The 25,569-nt window shown below is 38.5% G+C and overlaps 1 protein-coding gene across 1 annotated transcript in view; it reads left to right on the top strand.

The window, feature by feature from the left end:
* Positions 1-25,569, top strand: part of LOC123832539 (tubulin-specific chaperone cofactor E-like protein) — a 212,638-nt gene that overhangs the window by 172,359 nt on the left and 14,710 nt on the right. Inside the window, exons 19-23 of the mRNA XM_045860210.1 lie at positions 490-689; positions 13,812-14,195; positions 16,274-16,560; positions 18,125-18,405; positions 20,768-20,878. Of these exons, the coding sequence (XP_045716166.1) occupies positions 490-689; positions 13,812-14,195; positions 16,274-16,560; positions 18,125-18,405; positions 20,768-20,878 (1,263 nt within the window). The remainder of the gene's footprint in view (positions 1-489; positions 690-13,811; positions 14,196-16,273; positions 16,561-18,124; positions 18,406-20,767; positions 20,879-25,569) is intronic.

A 25,569-nucleotide genomic window follows, 5' to 3' on the forward strand; every position in this document is an offset into this window, starting at 1 on the left:
AAGGTGAGTTGTTAGCATTGGTACAAGGGTAGGAACTTTATGAATAAGTAGGGACTCCACCTGGGACTTGAAGAATGGGCAATTTGGATAGGCTTAAAGGATGAAGAAAGGCATGAATAAGGGAGCTCAATATGAGTGAAGACCTAAAGGCAGGAATGAATGTGGGTGCCTAATTGAAATTAAGATGCATGCTGGGAGGTGGGTTTAAGGTAGCGGACTAGAAGGCCCCAAAACAGACTAAAGACAGCACAAAGATCATGTGAGGAACCTCCAGTTACCTTAATCTGCTCTTCAGTCCATTGTTTAAGGAATAATAAGTCAAAGGCTTCCCATAAGCTGAGAGGGTGGTAATCAGGACAGGTGGGAAAGGTCACTCTGCCCCTATCCCCAACACACATACTTCCCTTTCCCTGAGTGGCTGAGCATTGCCTCAGGAAACTGCTTACAGTTCTAGTGATTGAACAAGTTTTGACTTATCTCCTGTTCCAGCTGTCACCTGTCCTCCCAACAGCCATTATGAGAGCTGCGTGAGTGTCTGCCAGCCCCGCTGTGCTGCCATCCGCCTGAAGAGTGACTGCAACCACTACTGTGTGGAGGGCTGCCAGTGCGACACAGGCTATGTCCTCAACGGCAAGAGCTGCATCCTGCCCCACAGCTGTGGCTGCTACTCAGATGGCAAATATTATGAGGTAGGTAGAGGAGCTCAGCCCTGCCTGTTCCTCCTTGCCAATCACCAGAATTCTGTCCAACTCCAAAAGGCTGATTACACTAGACCAATTTTCCCACTTTATTATGGGCTAATGGTGCTTATTTGTAGGGAGATGAAAGGACACAGGGGTTAAGAACAGGTCTGTAGAGCCTCTTGCTCAGTGAGTATTGGATTTGGAAATGCATTTGGGCTTCCTCAGCATACCAAGGTCTGCAGTACCCTCCCTCCCCTTCTCTCTAGCATTTGTTTCTCTCTCTACCATGCCTGTTTCTAGGCCATTCTGATTTCCTTTCCTGTCAGTCTTAGTTTGAAAGCCTCTGGTCAGCCATGACTATTTTTGGACACATGGTATTTGTGAATCTGACATCTGTAGATGTCTTAGATGAGGACATTTTTAAATGGGAAATACAGCACTTGAGGCTGGGAGACTATTGAAGCTCTATGGGAATGAGTGAAAGCATGTGCCATCTGTCACTCTGGTACTGTCCCCAGAGATTTCTATATAGAGTGCTAGTGCTATGCTCCCACAACCTACCCTATGCTTCTCTATAGGTAGTGATTTAAATATCGAGCTAATGAAGATGTCCTTTGTAGATATCACTTAGTAAAATATATTTGCTCACTAAATCAATTTTGTACTTTATACATTTTGTTTATTCATTCAGTGATTCATTCATTTATTTTTACTTTAAATAATTTTCTATTTTTCAACTACAGTTGACACATACTATTATATTAATTTTAGGTGTGCAACCCAGTGATCAGACATTATGTAACTCATTAAGTCATCATCCTGATAAATCTTGTACCCATTTGACACCATACATAGTTACTACAATTTTATTGACTATATTCCATATGCTGTACTTTCCATCCTGTGAATATTCTATAACTACCTATTTGTATTTCTTTATCCCTTAACCTTTTTCACCCACCTACCCAAGCCCCCTGCTATATTGCAACCATCAAAATTTTTGTATTTCTGAGTGTGTTTCTGTTCTTCTTGTTAGTTTATTTTGTTTCTGTAGATTTATATTTATTGCCATTTATTATTCATATTTTCATCTTTTTTTCTTCTTCTTAAAAAATTTTAACATTTCATATAGTACTGGTTTTGTGATTATGAACACTTTTAGTTTTTTCTTGTCCGGGAAGCTCTTTATATGTTGTTTGATTCTGAATGATAGAGTATTCTTGGTTGTAGATACTTACTTTTCATCACTGAATATTTCTTGCCACTCCCTTCTAGTCTGAAAAGTTTCTGTTGAGAAATCAGCTGACAATCTTATGGAAACTCCCTTGTAGGTAACTAACTGCTTTTCTCTTTCTGGTTTTAAGATTCTTTGTCCTTAACCTTTGGCAGCATAATTATGATGTGTCTTGGTGTGAACCTCTTTGAGTTCATCTTGTTTGGGATTCTCTGTGTTCCCTGGACTTGTACATCAATTTCTTACACCAGGTGAGGGGAGTTTTTAGCCACTATTTTTCTCATAGGTTTTCAATTTCTTATTCTCTTTCTCCTTCTTCTTGCACCCCTATGTTGTGAATATTGGTGTGCTCGAAGTTGTCCCAGGGACTCCTTAACTATCCTCAATTTTGGGGGTATTTTTCTTTTTACTGTTCTGACTAGGTGTTTTCTGACTCTTTATCTTCCAAATCTCTGATTGTATCCTGCGCTTTGTCTACTCTCTGTTGGTTCCCTGTAATATACTCTTCATTTCAGTTAGTGTATTCTTCATTTCTGACTGGTACTTTTCATGTTTCCTGTCTCTTTATTGAGGTTATTGCTAAGCTCATCTACTCTTCCCCTAAGTTCATTGAACATCCCTATAACCAGTGAACCTAGTAGATTGCTTGTTTCCATTTTGTTTAGTTCCTTTTTTTGAGTTTTGTTCTGTTCTTTCATGTGAGACATGTTTCTTTATCTCCTTATTCTGACTGTTTTCCTGTGTTTATTTCTATGTTTTATGTAGTTCTGCTATATCATCAGTCTTGATAGGGTAGCCTTATGTAACAGGAGTCCTGTAGGGTCCAATGGCACAGCCTCTCTGATCACACAAACAGGGCACTCCAGGTACACCCCTCCACATGGGTTGTATATGCTCTCCTGTCACAGTTGAGCCTTGATTGCTGTTAGCATGTCCATGCGAGTGATTTACACCCAGGTCAATTGGCTACCAGGACTGGCTGTGACCATCAACCATCTTGGAGGATCAGCTGTGCATAGGCCCACTCCCAGAGCAGGACATGGCTCTAGTGTACCCTGAGTATGTCAGTTGAGTGTGTCTCTTGTGGAAGTGGTTGGTGGTGGTGCTTCAGTGTGGTTTAAAGCTGTCCACTAGATGTGCTGATTCTGGGGCCTCCAAGGAAGTCCAGGCCAGGGAACAGGTCAAACACCACCTGTTTTATTCCTGGAGCCACCCAGCATGAGCAACAAAGCTATCTGTAGATGTCTGCTACATTTCCTCAGCTTGGAGGTTCCCAGAAGAGGCCAAGCTGTGAACCATGGCTGGCTGCTGCTAGTGCTGAGCCTGGGGCCACTTAGCAAGAGGTGAGTGTCATGATGAGGTTAGGTGTTGCTTGTTTGAGAGAATTTAGGAAAGTCTGAAACAAGAGCCAAGACAGGCCACTTATATGGAAAGGCCACTAGAAAGAGCTTGGGTGTGCCTGCAAGTTAGGTAGTAAGGGATATCTAGGAATCAGTAGGGAGGGATGAACAGAGAGATCCAGGGTGATGGAGTCTCAGATATGACACCTGCCTGCTGACTCTGGTGGTGAGGGCTCAACAAAGGAACAATGGCCTCTGCCAGCACTTCTGTTTGGGAGAGAGTCGCCCCAACAACTCTTGCCCTGATGCCCGACAGTTGTTCCTCCCCATGTATCCCTAGTATTTTTCACACTTCTGCCTCAGTGCTGGAGTTCAGGGAGAGTAAGTCTTAATAAGTCTGTATGAGCCCTTTAAGAGGAACTGCCAGGGACTCCAGAACTCCTCTGTCTCACTCAGCCACAATCTCCACAAGAGAAGAGTTGTGGAGACTTCTCTTCCTGACACTACAACCCTGGGCTGGGTGGCTTGGTGTGGAGCTGGGACTCCTCGTTTTTTTGATGGTACCTTGGAGCCAAGATATCCCTCCTGATTTTTATCTGCCACACATGGGTGTGGGACCAGCTTGTTCTGCCTCTTCGCCCTTCTTACCAGTCTTGATATGACTTCTTCTGTGTATCCTTAGTTATAGCATCTCTGTTCAGCTAGATTTTAGGCAGTTATGAATGATGGTTTTCTATAATTTATTTGTAATTTTGATGTGGTTATGGGAGGATACAGGTGCTGCATTCACCTATGCTGCCATCTTCACCCATGTAAATTCTTTATGTGCCGTAATATTCAGTGAGAAAGGCCTTGCTTTGAGGAGGTATTTAGGCCATGGTTCCGTCTTAAGCCCACTCTCTCTTTAAACAACAGCAATACCTTATATTGTTGAGCAGACAGTTAACAACAGCAAATATTGAGTATCTGCTATTTGCTGTTGTTAAGTGATAGCAGATCACTGTGCTAGTGGTACTTTTGGGGATGATAAAGCATGTTCCCTGACTTAAGGAACTTAAAAATCTATTCCAGAAAGGAAAATTAATGCATTTTAAAGAACAAAAAGACAATTATAAAATAACATAACAGTGAAAAATAATACCCTACCGAATTAATCAATTTTGAATGAAAAATATAGTGGCATTAAAAATTGAATTGAAATATCTGAATTAGAAATAAACTGGGCAAACATAAATATTATCTCCTCTTTGTAAAGTTGCATTGATTAGTTCAAGAACAACTAAGTTGATTTTACTTTGAAAATAAGTAAAAGACAATGAATTCTGAAATTATTCTCAATTTCACTCTCAGTGGATAATTTGTTTAAATACTATATTACAAAGATAGGAGAAGTAGAGTTAAGTATTAGAACTAACCAAAGCAAACATCTTGGGAGAGGTGGGTTTTGAAGTTAGCCCTTAGAAATATTGATCATTTGAAAGGAAAAGACAGAACATGTGGGGTAGATAATAATATTAAAAGATAAACCCTATTTTCTCACAGTCTGAGAAAAAAATAGCAAGGCTCCAAACTGAAAAGGCACTCCCCTTGTCTCTTCTTCTTGGTTTGGAGGCTCACTGAAATGTGGCCCTCTACCAAGGGCATTATGCATCCTCAAGAGAGATCCCAGATGTCTAGGGCACAAGGTAGCAGCAGTTGGTTTGATCCTGGCTAAAGCATGGCTTGTGGTGTAACACTAACAACCTGTGTAATTTCTCTGAATTTCAGTTGCCCTGTCTATGAAATGCAACTAATAGTACCGACTCAGTAATATTATTGTATAAATAATCCCTGCCAGGTGCCTCACCTAGTACATGGCCCCTAGTAGTTCAATAATTGGTTAGCTGCTATTATTGTTGTTATTCTCCTGAAAAGCATTTTGTAAATAAAATATCCAGGTATGTTAATGAAATGATGCAGATAAAAGCCCTTGGAACTCTCAGAAAAGGCACATTACAACTCTTGGTAGCCATTAGTACTATACACATTACTATCTGCTTTTCACCAAGAAGCCAGTGGGTTTTGACAATAGCATACATTTTCTAACTCTCTAAACAAATAATCCATATCTACTTGCCACAATTCAAACAAACTTGAGGACTTTTTTATACAACAAATTTCTTTGGAAATGAAGAGAGAGCTTATCTACCATTAGCATGAAGGACAATCACCCAGCTGTTGTCGTTTTATCTAATTAGGTAAAGAAAGCAGTATTGGGGCCAGTCACATTATTGTGGGGCTAGTTTCTTGCTCAATTCCCCTGTGGGGTGAGTTATGCACCTTTTATCATATCCACATACATCAGGTTATTTTTTTCTTCTCACCCATTTAATGTCTGACTTCTCATTGTAAAGAGCTCAGACCATCCTTTCAGTTATTCTGCAAATCTGAGATTTCTGGTATACAGAATATTTTACAGGTCTGGAAGGAGAGAAGACTTGGTTCCAGGAACTACTTCACTTTGAGGATTAAAGTTACCAGTAGTGGCATCTTGAAACATATTGGATTGAGGAAAATTATCTTGGAAGATTTCACCCTGTATCTACTTACCCTTAAACCTGAGTCCTATCTATAGTTAATATCCAGAATTTAAATAGGTCTATAGTTAAAGCAGAAAACAGTGACCAGATGGAAGCATAGGCCTGCTTGTGCAATTGAAACATCTCTGAATAGCACTGTTTTGATAAATTGAGTTAGTGCACTGAGTGCCCAGTCTCTCTGTCATAGTCTGCTTGATGGGACCACACCCCATTCAGATAATCATGAGTGATTTCCAACAGTCCCTTGGAATTCTTAGTCTAAAAAAAGAGCAAGATGAAGAGCACTAACACTGCCAAATAAAGTTGTATCTACAGAATGTAGCTTGTTTAGGGGAGAGTACAAAATAAAAGTTGTCACCCACCAGGAATAACCTTTGTTGTAGGTTATTTTATATACCATGATATAAATCCTCATCATATAGCACATTTAATTTAATCATAACAACTGCTCTACAAGATATTTTTGTAAATTTAAAAAAGAAATTAATTACGGTTGATATTCAATATTGTATTACTTTCAGATGTGTGGCATAGTGCTTAGACATTTATATAACTCACAAGGTGATCTCTCAATAAGATTTTCACTAACCTGACACCATATTTGGACATTACAACATTTTTACTATATTCTTTATGCCGTACTTTATACCCCTGTGGCTATTTTGTAACTGCCAGTTTGTATTTCTGAATGCTTTAACCTTTTTCACCCAGCCCCACAACAGCCCTTCCATCTGGTAATCATCACTTTGTTTTCTCTATGAGATTTTTTTCCTGCTTTATTTGTTCACTGATTTTTTTAGCTTCCACATATAAGTGAAATCACGTGGTAATTGTCTTTCTCTGCCTGACATATTTCACTTAGCGTAATACACTCTAAGTCCATCCATGCTGTCACAAATAGTAAGATTTTATTCTTCACGGGCAAGTAATATTCCATTGTATATAAGTACAACCACTCTTTTATTCACTCATCCATTGATGGGCACTTGGGTTGCTGCTGCCATATCTTGGCTATTATAAATAACACTGCAATGAACATAGGGGTGCACATATTCTTTCAAATTAGTGATTTGAGTTCTTTAAACTATATGCCTAGGCTGGAATCACTGGGTCATAAGGCAGTCTTGTTTCTAACTTTCTGAGGAATCTTCATAAGGTTTTCTGTAGTGGCTGCACCAATCTGCATTCCCACCAAGAGTGCACAAGGGTTCCTCTTTCTCCACATCCTCACCAGCACTTGTTTGTTGATCTATTGATGATAGCCATTCTGACAGGTGTGCCATGATATCTTATTTTGGTTTTAATTTGTATTTCTCTGGTGATTAGTGACGTTGAATATCCTTTCAAATGTCTATTGGTCACTTGTATATCTTCTTTGGAGAAGTGTCTATTCAGGCCCTTTTCCCATTTCTTAATTGGATTGTTTATCTTCTTGAAATTGAGTTGCAGGTATTTTAAAAATAAATTTTGGATATTCACCTTTAATTGGATGTATCATTGGTAAATATCTTCTCCCATTTCTGATTTTCCCTTTCTTATAGTTCATTATTGGTTATAAAAATGCAACCAATTTCTGAATATTTATTTTACATCCTGCTGCTTTACTCAATCCACTGATAAATTCTAGTAGTTTTTTTGGTGGAATTTTTAAGGTTCTCTATATACAGAATAATGTTTTCTGAAAATGACTGTTACTTCTTCCTTTCCAATGTGGATGGCTTTTATTTTTTCTTCTCATCTGATTGTTATGGCTAGGACTTCCAGTACTATGTTGAATAAGAGTGGCTATAGTGGATATCCCTATCTTGATCCCACTCTTAAGAAAAACAGTATTACTTTTTCTTTCTTAAGTATGCTGTTAGCTATGGGTTTGTCACCCATGGCTTTTATTATATTGAGGTATGGTCCCCTTATTTCCACTGTGCTGAGAATTTTTATTATAAATGGGTGTAGCACTTTGTCAAATGCTTTATATTCATCTGTTGATATGATCATATGATATTATTCTTCATTGTGATTATGTGGTGTATTGATTTGTGGATATTGTACCAATCCTGCATCCCAGGAATAAATCATTGTGTATGATCTTTATAATGTATTGCTGAATTTGGTTTGCTAGTATTTTGTTAATTAATTTTGCATCTATGTTTATCATGGATATTGGCCTATAGTTTTCTTTCATGGTAGTGTCTTTATCTTGTTTTAAAATTAAAATAATGCTGGCCTTGTAAAATGATTTTGGGAGTCTTTCCTCCTCTTGAAATTTTTGGAGTAGTTTGAGGAGGATAGGTATTAGTTATCATTTGAATGTTTGGTAACATTCACCTGGGAATCCACCTGGGGCAGGACTTTTGCTTCTTGGTAGGTTTTTGTTGTTGTTGTTTGTTTATTTGTTTTAGTTACTGCTTCAACTTCATTAGTTGTACTCGGGCTATTCAGATTCTTTGTTTCTTCTTTATTCAGTTTTGGAAGATTGTATGATGACAGCAATTTATCCACTTCTTCCAGCTCATCCAATTTGTTGGCATATAGCTGTTTGTAATATTTTCCTAAAATCCTTTGTATTTCTGTGTTGTCAGTTGTTTCTTCTCTTCTTTGATTTATGATATTATTTATTTGGGTCTTCTTTTTTCCTGAAGAGTCTGGTTAAAGGTTTGTGTCCTTGTTTATCTTTTCAAAGAACCAGTTCTTGGTTTCATTGATCTTTTGCATCATTTCTTTACAGTCTATTTTGTTTATTTTCACTCTGGTCTTTATAATTTCCTTCCTTCATCTCACTTTGGATTTTGTTTGTTGTTCTTTCTCTGTTTCCTTTTGGTGTTAAGTTTAGATTTTTTATTTGAAATCTTCCTTCTTGAGGTAGGCCTCTAATGCTTGAATTTCCCTCTTAGAACTGCTTCCCTCTTAGAACTGTGTCCAATAACTTTTGAATTGTGTTTCCATTTTCATTTGTCTCAAGGCATCTTTTGATTTCTTCCTTGACCACATTGTTAACCCATTTATGGTTTAATAACATGTTATTTAGCCTCCATGTATTTGTGTGTTTTCCAGTTTTTTTTTATTGCCATTGATTTCTAATTTCATACCACTTTGGGTAGAGAAAATGCTTGATATGATTTCAGTTTTCTCAAATTAATGTATTGTGGCCTAACTTGTGTTTTATTCTGTAAAATATTTTATGCACACTTGAAAAAATGTGTAATCTGCTGCCTTAGACTAAAATGGTCTAAGCATTTCAATTAAATCCATCTGGTCTAATGTGTCATTTAAGGCCTTTTTTCCTTGTCGATTTTCTGTCTATAAGACTTATCCATTGATGTCAATGGGATGTTAAAGCATCCTACTATGACTGTTTTACTGTCAATTCTCTTCCTTTATGTCCATTATTTGCTTTATATATATTGGTATGCCTACATTGAGTATGTAAATGTTTACCATAATTATATCCTTTTGTTTTATTGATCCTTATCATTAAGACATGTCTTCCATTTTCTCTTGCTAATCCTTTAAAATGTACTTTGTTTGATATAAGTATTGCTATCCCAGCTTTTTTATGTTGTTTCCACTTGCATGACGTATTTTTTTATCTTTACTTCCAGATTGTTTGGGTTTTTCAATCTGAAGTGGGTCTATGTAGATATCATATGTTAGGTCTTGTATTGTTATCAGTTTAGCCACTCATTGTCTTTGATTGGAGCATTTAGTCCATTTTCATTTAAAGTAATTATCAATAGCTTGTAGTTATTGCCATTTTATAAAATGTTTTATGATATTTTTGTTCTTTCTGTTCTTTCTTATTCTCTTGTGCTCTTCTCTTGTATGTTGATGATTTTCTGTTGTCTTGCATTTGGGTTATTTTCTCTTTATTCCTTGTATATCTTGTATAGATATTTGGTGTGTGGTTACCTGTGCTTCATATATATCAAGTTATGTTTATAGCCATCTATTTTAACCAAATGGTTGCTTAAGCTTCAACACATTCTGAAATTATTACCCTTTTTACTCACCTCCATGTTTATATTTTTATAATTATTATTACTTCCTTTTGTGTGTGTGTGTTTCTGTGTATCTTTTAATTTACTGTTATAATCACACATGATCTTTTAGTATTCATTCTACCCTCTGTACTAGCTTTATAGTTGGTTGATTTGCTACTTTTAATATGTGTTTAACCTTGTGAGAGTTTCTTCTTTGCAATAGTTTCTTACTCATATTTTTTTTCTTTTCCTTAGAGAAGTTCCTTTAACATTTATTGTAGTACTGGTTTGGTGGTGAGGAACACCATTAGCTCTTTCTGATCTGGAAAGTTCTTTATCTATCAATTCTAAATCATAGCCTTGCTGGGTGGGTTAATCTTGATTGTGGGTCTGCTTTTTCATCATGTTGAACACTTTGTGCCACTCTCATATGGCCTACAAAATTTCTGTTGAGATATCAGTTGATAGTCTTATTAGAGCCCCTTGTAGGTAACTAACTGCTTTTTCCTTGCTCTTTTTAAGTTTCTCTTTGTTTTTAACATTTAGCACTTTACTTATATGTCTCTTGATGTGGGTCCCTTTGGGTTCATCTTGTTTTGGACTTTATGCACTTTCTGGGCTTGTATGATACCCCCATGATGCAAATGGTGTCCTAGAGGTTGCTTAAACTATCCTCATTTTCTTACTTCTTTTATTTTATTTCTGTTTTACTTAGTATTTCCACTTGCTTATATTTTAGATAGCTGATTTGATCCTCCACTTCTTCTATAATCTACTGCTTATTCCATCTAATATATTCTTAATTTCTTTTTTGTTTTTATCTTATTATTTTAATTTTTCTTTTTTTATTGTTGTTCAAGTACAGTTGTCTCCATTTTCAGCCCACCTCAGTCTCCCGCCTCACCCATCCCATCCTTCCACCCACCAACCTATCCCCTTTGGCTTTGTCCACATGTCCTTTATACATATTCCTTGATAAACCTCCCCTATTTTTCCCATTATTCCTCTCTCCCATCCCTTCTGGCTACTGTCAATTTGTTCTTTAATTCAAGGTTTCTCTTTATATTTTGCTTGCTTGTTTGTTTTCTTGATTAGGTTCCTCTTATAGGCAAGATCATATGGTATTTTTCTTTCACCGCCTGGATTATTTCACTTAGCATAATGCTCTCCAGTTCCATCCATGCTGTCACCTAGGGTAGGAGCTCCTTTTATTGCTGCATAGTATTCCATTCTGTAAATGTACCATAGTTTTCTTATCCACTCATTTACTGGTGGGCGTTTAGGTTGCTTCCTAGCACTTGGCTATTGTAAATTGTGCTGCTATGAACACTGGGGTGCATAGGTTCTATTGAATTAGTGTTTCAGGACTCTTAGCATATAATCCCAGCAGTGGTATTGCTGGGTCAAAAGGCAGTTCCATTTTTAGTTTTCTGAGGAAAGGGACATAAAGGAAAGAATAAACAGATGAGACTTCATCAAAATAAAAAAAAGCTTCTGCATGGCTAAAGAAAACAGCAGTAAAATGAAAAGAGAACCAACTGTATGGGAAAATATATGTGCCAGCAATACTTCAGACAAGGGTTTGACCTCCAAAATATATAAAGAACTCACATGACTCTACTGCAGGAAGACAAACAACCCAATTAAAAAGTGGGAAAAGGACTTAAACAGACACTCCTCCAAGGAGGACATACAGAGGGCCCAGAAACATATGAAAAGATTCTTGGCATCACTAGCCATCAGAGAGATGCAAATTAAAACCACAATGATATACCACTTCACATGGGTCTGTGACCATCATAAACAAATCAACAAACAAGAAAAGGGAACCCTAGTGCACTGTTAGTGGGATTTCAGACTGGTGCAGCCACTGTGGAAAACAGTATGGGATTTCCTAAGAAAACTAAAAATATTCTTGATTTCTGTTATTGTATTCCTTATTTCTGATGGTTATTTTTTATGGTTTCTATTTCCTTTTACAAGTTGTACAGTACATATATTCTTTTTATAAGTTCACTGAGCTTCCTTATAACCAGTGTTTTCAACTCTGTATCTGGTAGTTTGCTTGCCTCCACTTCATTTAGTTCTTTTTCTGGAGTTTTGTCCTGTTCTTTCATTTGGGACATTTTCTTTGTCTTCCTATTTTGTCTACCTCCCTATGTTTGTTTTTGCATATCAGGTAGATTTACTTCATCTCCCAGTCTTGACATAGTGTCCTGATGTAGCAGGTTTCTTGTGGGGCCCAATAGTGCAAGTCCCTGAGTTGGCTGGTCCATGGAGTTCCTTGGGTGTGTTGTGTGTGCTTTCCTGCTGTAGTTGACCCTTTATGGCTGTTGACCCATCATTGGGTGGGCGTAACCCTATAGCTTGACCTCCTTTGAGGACTGGCCATTACTACAACAGACAAGCTATTGTGTAGGATTCACTTTATCAGGGTTCTAGTTCCTGTGAAGTCCACACTTTGGGTGTGTCATTGGTTGAACTATTGGGTGGTACTCTAATATGGTCTGACACTGGCGTGTTGGTCCGGGGCATCCTTGAAGTGGGATGGGGTCTCAGGGAATTACCAGGGTGTGTTAAAAGAGCGGTGTTAAGTTAGTGGAGTCTAAGTTTTGATGCCTGCCTAAACTTGCCAGCTGTTTGGGGGCGGGGGGGGGGGAGGGCTCAACAAAGGAACAATGGCACCTACAGGTATTTTAGTCCCAGAGACAGTTGCCCTGCCAGCCCTTGCCCTGGCCTGGAAGCAGGACAATTCAGTTCCTTCCTGTATGTCCCACATGCTCTTCAAGCTGCTGTCCTTTTTCACTAGAGGTTAGAGTGAGTTTTTCTTGAGGAAGTGACTCTGTGTTCTGCTCCGGCCCTTTAACAGGAATTTCTGGGACTCCAGTGGCCTTTTCTCTCACCCAGATGGAATCCTAGCTGATTTTCACAGCCAGGCATTGTGGAGGCTCCTGTTCCTGGCACTTGTGCTCTGGTCCAAAGAGCCTATCATGGCCCTTACTCAGGCAGGACCTCCATAGCTGAGATATCCCTACTGATTCATAACCACTACACAGTGTAGGACCAGTCCTTTCCATGTCTGTGCTCCTCCTTCCAGTCTCAACATGGCTCTTCTTTAGTCTTAGTTACAAGACTTCTATTGAGCTAGTCTTCAGGTGGTTCCCAAGGATGGTTTTTCTATAATTTAGATGTAACTTTGATGTGGTCATGGGAAATAGTGAGCACAGCATTTATCTACTTTTCCATTTGGACTGGAATTAGGAATTGCCCTGCAAGATGTCATTATCTTCAATTCAGGGATAGCAATTGTGCAGTCTGTGGGGTTAGCAATGCTCCTGGAGGTAGCACAGGGAATGTGCCCAGGCTGGACTGAAAGTCAGCTGACCTGATCCTGAAGCTTTACTTTCACAGAAAAATCACTATTTTTAGCTCTTTTACTGTAGGACACTTAGAAATGGAGGTACTTGCAATAAAAATAAATTGGAAGTAGCCTAGCTACAAGAAAAAAAGCTTGGAGTGTTGAGTATTCTGAAATTTTGAAGTGGCTCATCATAAAGTTTGGTTATCACTTTCTTTTTACATATCTAAGATTTCAAGAGCCAGTTGTTATTGTTTTATTATCCTTGAATTAATTTAAATGTTATTCTTGAAGTGGAACTGGTACTGTTTAGAATAAATTTTTACCAAATATATTTCCTTTGCACCTAGTTCCTTTAACATTTATGTTAACTGTGAGTAGTTCTGCAATCCCGCTGTAAGGATTCCCAAATTTTTGTTTGAAACCAATAAACACTAAATTACATATTGTTTGGCATTTGAATTACATGGAACTAATGTAACATTTGAATTAAAGTAGCCTTTCTAGTGCTCCATATTGTCAATTTCTGCCCCAGTAAAGAAAAGCTAGCCAAGCCAGCCAAGGGTCCAAATGGACTGGGCTTGGCGTCCCCAACCCTGCCTATAGGCTGTGCTCAATGCAAATGATGCCTCTCTTCCAGCCCAAGCAGCTATTCTGGAATAGTGACTGCACCCGACGCTGCCGCTGTTTCCGGCGCAACCTGATCCAGTGCGACCCGCGCCAGTGCAAGTCAGACGAAGAGTGCGCCCTTCGGAACGGGGTGCGCGGCTGCTTCAGCACCAGGACCTCCTACTGTTTGGCGGCTGGCGGTGGTGTCTTCCGCACCTTCGATGGTGCCTTCCTCCGCTTCCCAGCAAATTGTGCCTTCGTGCTCTCCACCATCTGCCAGAAGCTGCCAGACATCTCCTTCCAGCTCATCATTAACTTTGACAAGTGGTCGTCCCCTAACCTCACTATCATTTCGCCTGTTTATTTCTACATCAATGAGGAGCAGATTCTCATCAACGACCGGAACACTGTCAAGGTGACAAGCATGTTGTTGATTCTTAAGAAATGTGCCTGGGAATGAGGCATAACCAGGGGACTGTTTATTGTGGTTTTCTAGGAAAACCAAGTTTGAGGATAATAGGCTGTTGCTTTGTATCTGTACCATGCACAGATAACCAAATTTAAAGAATGTAAGTGTAAAGATTCTGCAAGTGTAAGAATGGGTCCCATTTAGTGCTTTACTGACAATTCCAAAGGCTTGAAGAAAGGTACAGTGTCTTAGGACCATAATGATGGCATTGGTTGCTAATAAAACTTCAGGTGATGAAATGGTAGATAAGGCAGCTTCTACTCTGGATTAATTTCCAAAAAGCATCTAATTTGTTTTTAAGAGCCTTTAAAATTATTCTTGGCTCTGCCCACCTGTACCAAGACATGCTCTTTTATCTGTGCCATCTTTTCTAGAAGCTGAGAAAAGGCAAGCATTTGCCTAAAAATACAGCTACCCAAATAAAAACCTGATGGAGCACCCTCCACTGTTAGAGGGTGGTATGATGACACACCAAAAGAAAGAAAACAGGGCCTAAGTATGGTGAATTTCTCATAGGCTGACTTTTCCTTTGGACAGCTGCCTGGTTTCTCATGAATCTTAGATGTGTATATAAACAAATAAATGAATCTCCAACCTACCCCCATCTCTGACTTGGATTCCTCCCACCTCCATTTAAGAAGGTAATATGCTCTAAACTATTGACAGGGACTCCTAGCCTCTCAGTTAAGCAAGGCTGCTCGCAACAGGTAAACCTGAAGAGGGGAATCAGATCTCAGTGCTTGGATTATAGCTAGGGAGGGAGAAAGTCAGGGCACACACATTAACATTTTTTTTTTAAATTCAGTGTTATTCTGTATACCTACTTTCTATCATTGGCTCATTAAGTGTACCTTTTTTAAAAAAGATTTTATTTATTTTTTGACAGCTGGGAAGGTAGAAAGAGAGGGACAGAAACTTCAATGTGCGATTGCCTCTTGCACACCCTCTTAATTGGGACCTAGTCCAGGTTGCAGGCATGTGCCCTGAGTGGGGAAGGCCAGTGCTCAATCCACTGAGCCACACCAGTCAGGGCTGAGTATATCTATTTCAACTGTCATCAAATAACTCAGTATCCATCAAATAGCTTAGGCAAAAGACTGACAGTATTTTTCAAGCTTAAAAGAAAGAGTTTGAATTATAATACTGGCTTTTAACTTCAGTGAAAGCTTCTTCTATTTTAGACATCCCAATTTCTTTTGCAAATTGGCCCACATAGACACAACTGTATTGGTCCAGAATCCAGGAGCTACAAAGTGAAAATGACCACCTACCGCACCAAAACTGCCATCGTTGCTGAATAAAATACCCCAAGCTACCAAAATAGTAAAGAATCATATTTTTTAAAAGGCTTCTGATTTTTTAAGAAATAAAGTTTACTAATAATCTGCGGGTGAAAAAAGAAAACTATTTTGTAAGTATCAGAGAAGCATGTTCTGTTCTGTCCTAAGGGCTAAGAAAAGAAACTGTTATAAAGCAGGAAAATGACCAATGCAGAAAATACTATGCCTATAGGATCTCTGGGGTGGACCTCCTGTCTGAACATTATAAGAAAAAAAACAATAAACATAACAATAATCTTCAGATTCATTTCAACCATGTTAGATTCTCCTCAGCACAGGATTAGATTTCATTTTCAGTAATTGGGTATGCTTGGGAAAGTTTTATACAAAAAAACAAACAGCTTGTGGGTTATAGTTTTTAATGTTTTCTTACCTTTCTGCTTCAATATTTTCCTTCTTTTAGGGGAAGAGTAGGCAGTAGATGAGTGAGTGTCCTTGAATTCTGGAGCAGTGGTCAGCAAACTACAAGATTTAGCCAAATTCACTTGCTGCCTATTTTGGTAAATAAAACTTTATTGGAACACAGCCTCACTCATTTAGTGACATAGTATCTATGGGCTGCCTTCCTGCCACAAGTTTAGAGTTGGGTAGCAGTAGAGATCATAAAATATTTACTCTGGCCCTTTACAGGAAATATTTGCCAACCTCTGCTGTAAGGTCATTTACTTTTATTTTCTTCAATAGGTGAATGGCACACAAGTGAATGTCCCATTTATAACCGGGTTGGCAACCAGAATCTACAGCAGCGAGGGCTTCCTGGTGATTGACACCAGCCCCGACATCCAGATACACTACAATGGTTTCAATGTCATAAAAATCAGCATTAGTGAGCGGTTGCAGAACAAAGTGTGTGGCCTCTGTGGCAACTTCAATGGGGACTTAACTGATGATTATGTGACCTTGCGGGGAAAGCCAGTGGTGAGCAGTGTGGTGCTGGCCCAGAGCTGGAAAACCAATGGCATGCAGAAGAGGTGAGAATTCTAACTATTCAATTCAGTGGCCCAAATCCTCCCACTTCCACAGGAGGTGTTCATAAAAAATGCACTTTCCATAGCATCATTTTTCTCTCCTGCAAAGAGCTGAGCCAAATGTCTATGCAGTTTTCATGATACAAAGAGACATATCAAAGGCTTCAGTAAGTAATTTCTTGAATGCCAGAGGGAGGAACTGGGCTTAGGTAGTATAACTCTAAATTTTCATGTCATTCAACCCTTGACTAGACAGCAGAGGTGAAACCGGAGAGTCTGCCCAGGCTGAAAACTGAAGCCTTTGCCAGCTGTGTAGCATAGCACCCCTGTTGCAGTGAGATTCAGAGAGACTCAGGAGAAAAAGGGCCACCCCTTCCTCCCCAGTGTTGGGTCTAACTGTGTGTTTGTGACTCTTACCAGAAGGCTTGGTTGTGGTTGTACCAGTGGGGCTTGGTTGGAGTCAAAAAAGCCTTTTTTTATACAGAAGTCACCAAGGTCATATCAGGCCCCTAACAATCCAACTTAGAATGACCTCTATGAGTTAATTCAAAGATGTTTAATTTAGAGACTTTCTAGGCTGCTAAATTATAGTCATACCTTTCTGAATCTACAGATATGCTTCTCTTTCCTAGCATTTTTTTTCTTTGTGCAATAGCTCAATTCTCTTGTGCTTTAACATGCCAAATATCAGCTAAATACCCAGATGTAGAAATGAAGCTTCATACCCTTTTTGACCTTTCTGCAGGTAAACTGAAATCATTCAGTGAACTACAAGGCCCAGGCCTGGAAAGAACCTTGGGTAACATCAGGTCCAATCTCTTTCTTTTCTGTGTGGAACAGAGGCTAGTGCAGGATGATGATCATGAGGAGATTCTATAGGAGCCAGGATTAGATTCCACCACTCCTAATTTGATGCTTTCTCTAAAATGCCACTTACTCAGCCCACAGTTAGAGAAATGACAGTTATGGACATTTAAGCTATTCTGGGGCTTCCAAAGATAAGCAAGTTTCAGTTTGCCCTGAAACTTGTCCTGTTTGTCCTGTTCAGTTTGTCCTGTTATATTTCTGTTTGAGCTTCCTTTTCTTTCCTTTCTTCCTTTCTTCTATAAATGATTCCAGCCTGACATCAATCTTCTTGTGAAGGTTTTGTTTTTGGTCTCTGATAGCTAAACTGAAACTGGTTTAGAACCTATGGACTTCCTTCCCAATCTTTAATTCTACCCACTGTCATTACTATTATAGTAATAATTATTATCACTATTATTTGTTATAGCAGTACCTGTTAATGATTATTGTATAATTTATTTCAGTCGATTATATCAAAGGTTAATGGTCATTATGCCAGTATGTATCTTTTGTCTGACACTTGGCTACCAAGTCATTGTTTTATTTTATGCCCACTTATCCCAGTGATATTAACAACAGAAATCACCTAACTTTCCTAAGGTTGCATAGCCAGTTGACTTCTGGGTCAGCAAAAGAGGTAACAGGCATGATCTTCCCATGTACCAAAGATCCCATGTACTGGTTTTGCTTCACTGATTCTGACTAGACTTTTTGCCCCCAGCTGCAACGAGCTACAGTTCTCACAGTATGCTGCCATGTGTGATAATGTGCACATCCAGAAGATGCAGGGCGATGGCTACTGCCTGAAGCTCACAGATATGAAGGGCTTCTTCCAGCCCTGCTATGGGCTACTTGACCCCCTCCCTTTCTATGAATCCTGCTATTTGGATGGCTGCTACAACCACAAGAAGTTCCAGCTGTGCGGCTCCCTGGCTGCCTATGGAGAGTCCTGTCGTTCCTTTGGGATCCTCAGCACTGAGTGGATTGAGAAGGAAAATTGCTGTAAGAGCATTATTTTATTTCTCCAGATTATTTTCTGAGTTAAAAGAACAGTGTTGCTGGTTGTGTTGCTTTATCTTGTTGGGCTGGCTAGTCTCCACAGCTCTGCTTCCAGGGTTGGAAAATTGAGAGTTGTGAGCTGCAGCAGAGATTCGATGAGGGTGTGTCCACAGAACCTCACTCATCTGTAGCCCCTCCAGTGATGGAATTTAGACACCAACTGGGGGAGATGCAGTGCTCTGAGCTGGATAACTTTAGTAACTTATGAGATAGAGGGATAGCATATGGGGTCCCCAATTGATTTCAGCTCCCAAACTCAGCTCTTTACCAGCTCAGAGCTCCCATCAGAAAGGGAGGGCATGTGGCAAATGGCAAGTGGAGTTGGAATTGAGCTGCTTGTATCTGCCTGGGCTGAAAGAAAGCTGTGGTTGGATTTATAAAGGAATTATATATATTAAATTAGTGATAAAACAAATGTTTATGGTTGATTTTTTGTTCTATACTAAGAATATTATTTGATGTGTACATCCATTATTCTATTTGTTCACTTCCTTACTATGTTAGTTAAATACATGGAGCAAATATGTATATAAACATAAAAATTTGTCATATACATATATGTGTGTCTATATATATATGTGGTTACTCTGTCCCACTAATATAATATGATACCATGTCCAACAGAATGTGTGCATGTACTGTGCTACATCCACTATAACCCGGTGTGCATAGAGGTACCTCCATGAAAACCAGCCCATTCCAAGATTGTGCATGTACATCATAAAATTTGAAGATTAAACCTGACCAAGTACAATATTACAATACAGTTAATTCAGAACCTAAAAACAATGTAGTTAATTAAAATATGCATTCAATGATTTCAGAATCTCTTGAAATACTAGTCTTTTGGAAATCAACAGAAATGCTTTGGCAACTTTTAGTAAGTTGTTTCAAAAAGTAACTCTTTAAATAACTTTTTTAAACTTTAGAAATTGGCTGAAATTTAAAAAATATTAGTTTTTAATTTTAACCTCAAAAATTCCATTTAAGGGCATATCTTATTTGCCCATTGGCAGGTGGACCACCATATTTGTGAGGTCTTTTTCTTCCTGTGGGATATTGCCTCCACACCTTTTTATGTTCTTGGGTTGTTTTTGTATTGTATTAATGAAGCATAACACCTACTGAGGGGCTCATATGTGTGAGGAACTGAACATACTGGCAAGTGACAGGGTCTTGATAAAAGGAAGACCTTAAAAATAAATGTATTTAAATGATGCTGATGGCTTTCTTTTAGTCTTCCTTCCAAATTGAGCCTGAGCTGAGAGATGTTAAGCCATCACTATACTCCCACCTATTATAATTCATCCCTCAGCAGGGGGCACAGCAGCTGGGTCAGGAGAGGCATCTGGAGCTGTGGGGCAGCTCCACTCTTTTGTTTCACTTTTAAACTCATGCAAGGATTGAAGAGTTGTGGTTTCTATAGCTCTCACCATCATTTACCATGATGGATAGAAGAATTATTACATCCACAAATGGAGAGAGATTCTTTAAAGAAGTGAATGCCTCAAAGAAAATTGTCTCAATTAGTGGTTTCAGACTGATCTTGAAGGTGGTCTGTGGACTCCTCTGCTACAAAAATTTATATTTTACTTATAATATAAAGTAAAATACTTATAAAGTAAAAAAAAATGTCTTTTGACAAAACACTACCATTAATCTAAGTCAATGCTTGTGAGTTGTGTGTAGGTTTTTGTTTTATCTATTATTATAAAATTAAGTAGAGATTTATGAGGAAGGAGGAACATGGGTCAAAAAGACTAAGATGTCATGGTTTAACAATCTTACTGACCCTAAAATTTTCTTGCTTGACAAATAGTTGTGGATTACCTGCTCTGAGGTGACTGGGTGTTGGGGACATAGAAGTAACTGGTTTAGATCCTACTCTGTGCAAAGACATGAAGGCACACCCCTGTGTTGCAGGGTAGTGAGTGGAGCAGCTGTGGTGTGTCAGGGCAGTTAAGACTGTTTATGCATTCCATATTCACCACTTAACTTTACCTGTGTGTGACCTTAGGTGAGTCATAGCTGTGAAATGGGGGTTACAATGCTTAGCTCACAGAGCTGTGGTGAGGGTGGAGGAGATGATGCAACTAGAGCATGAAGCAGGATCAGGCCCATGATAAGGTCCCAATTACCAGTTATTGTCATTCTTTACTGGAGGGTATCCATGTATGTTCATTTGTGGCTGCTATCTGACCATCACAAGTTCCATTAAAGTGGCAAATCCAGACTGTAACCACATGCTATTGTGTGTTGGTGTTAAAATCAACTTGTGCATGTTTCTGTGTGTTTTCCTTTTTAGCAGGAGTGGTTGAAGATCCCTGTGTAGGGGCAGACTGTCCCAACCGGACCTGTGAGCTAGACAATGGAGGGGAGCTGTGTGGGTGCATTGAGCCACCCCCCTATGGAAACAGTGAGTTACACCTGCTACCCCACCCCCTTCCACACAAACAGGGCAATGGGAGAGGCCCACAGCCATGTATGAATGTTTCAGGACTGTAGCCTTTATGCTACATTGTAGGTTAGAAACCCAAATAGCAAAGCTTTAACAATCATTTCATCAGAACAAAGAAGCAATCTAGCTACATCAAAGTAGGTTAATGTTTATTTCCTCATAGCCTTTTCTGCAATAAATTACAACATAAAAGTTCGTTCATGAATGTAATCATCCAGTTTCATTTGAGGCGACATTCAGCATTAGAGAGATTCAAACTGATCTTTGAGACTTACAGGAAATGAGAGTTTGTTTGATAAAAAAACATGAAAGAATTGGGGTAAGAGGATGGTTGCTTTAAAACTCATTTAGACATTGGATCTAAGATAATGGAGAAGTAAGTGGAAGCTCATTAACCTCCTCCCAGGACCAATCTGGAGTTACAACTAAATTATAGAGAAATTATGCAGAAGAACCAACTGAACACTAGCTAGAGAAAAGTCTTATAACCAAGGACAGACAGAGGAAACCACTTGCCTACAATAGGTCTGATAGGGAGTACAGAGAAGCAAGAGGGCTGGCTGGGATCCCATGGGCAGCAGCTGAGGTGCTGGAGGGATATTTTAGTGGCCCAGTGGTCTCCACTGAGAAGTGTAGGATCTGAACTCCAAGCCAAGCTCCCCAGCCTACAGCATCAGAGCTAGAAAGGAACCCAGGTTAACATCCACCTGTGAAAGGCAGCAGGGTTTTTGACTGCCAGAGAGAGATGGATGGTGAGTCAGAGAGTCCCTTCAAAGGCCAAAGAACAAAATTTCATTTGCAGCCACTTACCCTGCCCTCTGGCAGAGGTAGAAGAAAGTAGACTGGAGATACTTGAGAGAGTCTGGGGCTGGTGGGTTGGAGAGAGAACTAAAGTGTTAGCCACTAGGATCCATGTGTTGAGTCATTCCCCATACTGCAGGAGCCATCACTCTTGGGCAGAGCACTCCTCTCTGGATGGCATCAACCTGAGAGGAAGCAATAGCCCTGACCATAGGAATTACTCTGCCCATCCCCACTCTCTGTGGTGCTTAAGCCAGGCTGCTGATTATAGCTTGATTAGATCAACAACTGATCAGCTTAATGACTGAAGAGTTTAGCAGTTAAGGTTGAAAATACAAAGCAGCCAAAATGGAGAACAAAGAAACAGACCTCAGATGAAAGAACAACTGAATTCTCCAGAAAAGCCAGATGAAATGCAGACAAAGGATTTATCAGAACCTTAGGGTAATGATTATAAGGATACTCGACAGCATGAAAAAAGACATAGAACCACAAAAAAGGACCAGTCACAAGAATGCAATATTTGAAATAAATAATATACTAGAAGGAATGACCAGTACGTTAGATGAAGAAGAGCATTGAATCAGTGTTTTGGAACACAAGGTAGGAAAAAAAAATGTCCAGGTGGAGCAGAGCAGCTAAAAGCAAAAAGAATTTTAAATAAATGGGGAGAGCTTAAGAAACATTTTGGAAAACATGAAGGGTAACATCTATATCATGAGAGTAGAAGGAGAAGGGAGTGGTCAAGGGATCGATAACTTTTTGAAGAAATAATGACCAAATACTTCCCTAATCTGCTGAATGAAAAAGACACACAAGTCCAGGCAGGTCAGAAAGCCCCAAACAAGTTGGAACCGAAGAGGTCTACACTGAGACACATCATAATTAAAATGACTAGGCTTAAAGACAAGGAAAGAATCCTAAAAGCTGCAAGAGAAAAGCAGAGAGTTACCTAGAAGGATACACCAATTATATTGTCATCTGATTCCTGAACAAAAACATTTCAGACCAGAAGGGAATGGCATGAAATATTCAAAGGTGATGAAAAGCAAGAACTTAAAACCAAGGCTACTTAACCCAAAAAGGCTATCGTTCAAAATTGAAAGAGAAATAAGGAGTTTCCCAGGCAAGAAAAAACTAAAGAAGTTTGTTAACACCAAACCAGTACTGCAACACATATTAAAGGGTTTTCACTTGAAAAAGAAGGAGGAGGAGAAGGAGGAGAAGAAAGAAGAAGGAGAAGGAGAAGAAGAAGAAGAAGAAGAAGAAGACAACGACGACAGAAGAAAATGATCTAACAATAAAATGGTATGACATACTTATCCATCTAGAAACACCTTAAATGTAAATGGCTGAAATGCTAAGACCAAAAGATAGAAGATAGCCAAATGAATAAGAAAACAAGACCCATATGTATGCTTCCACCCAAAGACCCATCTCTGACTGAAAGGTACACACAGACTAAAAGTAAAGGGTTGGCAAAAAGATATTTCATGAAATTGGAAAAGAAAAAAAAAGCTGGGGTAGCAGTACTTATATCCAACAAAACAGATTTTAAAACCAAGGCTATAGTGAGAGATACAGAAGGACACTCCATAATGATAAAGGGAACAATGTAACAAGAGGATATATCCTTAGTTAATATTTACACACCCAACATAGTTGCACCTAAATATGTAAGGCAAATCTTGATGGACATAAAAGGAGAGATCAACAAAAATATAGTCATAGTTGGAGATTTTAACTGTCTATTGACTTCAATGGTTAGAACTTTCAGACAGAAAATCAACAAGAAGACAGTAACCTTAAACAATACATTAGGCCAAATGGACTTCATTGATCTCTTCAGAACATTTCACCCCAAAGCAGCAAAATGTTCATAATTCTCAGGTGCACTTGGAATGTTTTATAGGATAGACCACATGTTAGGACAAAAAAAAAAAACAAGTCTCAATAAATTTAAGAAGATTGAAATCATATCAAGCATCTTCTCTGACAATGCTATGAAACAAAAAATCAATCACAAGAACAACACTGAAAAAACACACAAAAACATGGAAGTTAAATAATAAGTTAATAAACAATGAATGGGTTGACAATGAGCTCAAAGAAGAAATCAAAGGATACCTTGAAACAAATTAAAATGAGGACACAACAATCCAAAATCTGTAGCACAATGGGAAAGCAATCCTAAGAGGGAAATTCATAGCATTACAGGCCTATCTCAAGAAACCAGAAAAAACTCAAATAAATGATCTAATTTCACACTTAAAGGAACCTGAATAAGAACAACAAACAAAGCCCAAAGTGAGTAGAAGGAAGTAAATAATAAAGATCAGAGCAGAAATAAACAAAATACAGTCTTTTAAAAAATGATACAAAAGATCAATGAATCCAAGGGATGATTCCTTGAAAAGATAAATAAGATTGACAAACATTCTCCAGATTCATCAAGAAAAAGAGAAAGGACCCAAATAAATAAAATCAGTAATGAAAGAGGAGAAATAACAACTGACACCAGAGAAATACAAAGGATTGCAAGAAAATATTTTGAATAATTATATGCCGATAAACTGGACAACCTGAATGAAATGGATTAATTTCTAGAAACATACAATCTTACAAAAGTAACTCAGGAAAAATCAGAGAATCTGAATAGACAGATTACACCTGATGAAATTGAAACAATAATCAAAAAACTCTGAGCAAAAAGCCCTGGACTGGATGGCTCCACAGGTGAATTTCACCAAATATTCCAAGAAGAACTAGCACCTCTCCTTCTCAAACTCTTTCATAAAATACAAGAGAGGGGAAGGCTCCCAAATTCATTTTACAAGGCCAGCATTATCCTAATTCCAAAACCAGATACAGACACTACAAAGAAAGAAAGTTATAGGCCAATATCCCTGATGAACATAGATGCTGAAATCCTCACCAAAATATTAGCAAACTGAATACAGTAATGCATCAAAAAGATCATACACCATGACTGACTGGGATTTATTCTGGGAATGCAAGGTTGGCACAACATTTACAAATCTATAAATTTACCACATACACAAAGCACAGGATAAAAAAACACATAATCATGTCAATAGATGCAGAAAAAGCTTTTGATAAAATCAGCACCCATTTATAATAAAAACTCTCAGCAAAGTGGGAATAGAGGGAACATACCTAAACATAATAAAGACCATATATCACAAACTCACTGCCAGCATCATACTTAATGGGCAAAACTACAAGTGTTTCCCTTAAGATCGGGAATGAGACAGGGATGTCCACTCTTACCTCTTATTCAACATAGTACTAGAAGCCCTAGCCATAACAATAAGACAAGAGGAAGAAATAAAAGGCATCCAAATTGGACAGGAAGAAGTAAAACTGTCTTTATTTGCAGATGACATGATGATGTACATAGAGAACCTCAAAGATCCCACCAAGAAGCTACTAGAACTGAAAAACTGAATTCAGCAAAGTAGCAGGAACACAAACCTAATATCCAGAATTTAGTTGCCTTTTTATATGCCAATAAGGAACTAACAGAAAGGGAAATTAAGAAAACAATCCCATCCACGATCACTTCAAAAAGAATAAAATACTTAGGAATAAACCTAACCATTGATGTTAAAGACCTGTACTCAGAAAATTATAAGACACTCATGAAATAAATTGAAGAAAATACAAATAAAGGGGAGCACATACCATGTTCATAGATAGGAAGAATTACCATCATTAAAATGCCAACACTACCCAAAGCAATTTACAGATTCAATGCAATTCCTGTCAAGATTCCAATGACATATTTCACAGAACTAAAACAAATATTTCAAAAATTTATATTGAAC

Source organism: Phyllostomus hastatus, unplaced genomic scaffold (genome assembly GCF_019186645.2).
Source record: "Phyllostomus hastatus isolate PE091 unplaced genomic scaffold, TTU_PhHast_1.1 phas_scaffold_193, whole genome shotgun sequence".
In the NCBI taxonomy this organism is placed as follows: Eukaryota; Metazoa; Chordata; class Mammalia; order Chiroptera; family Phyllostomidae; genus Phyllostomus; species Phyllostomus hastatus.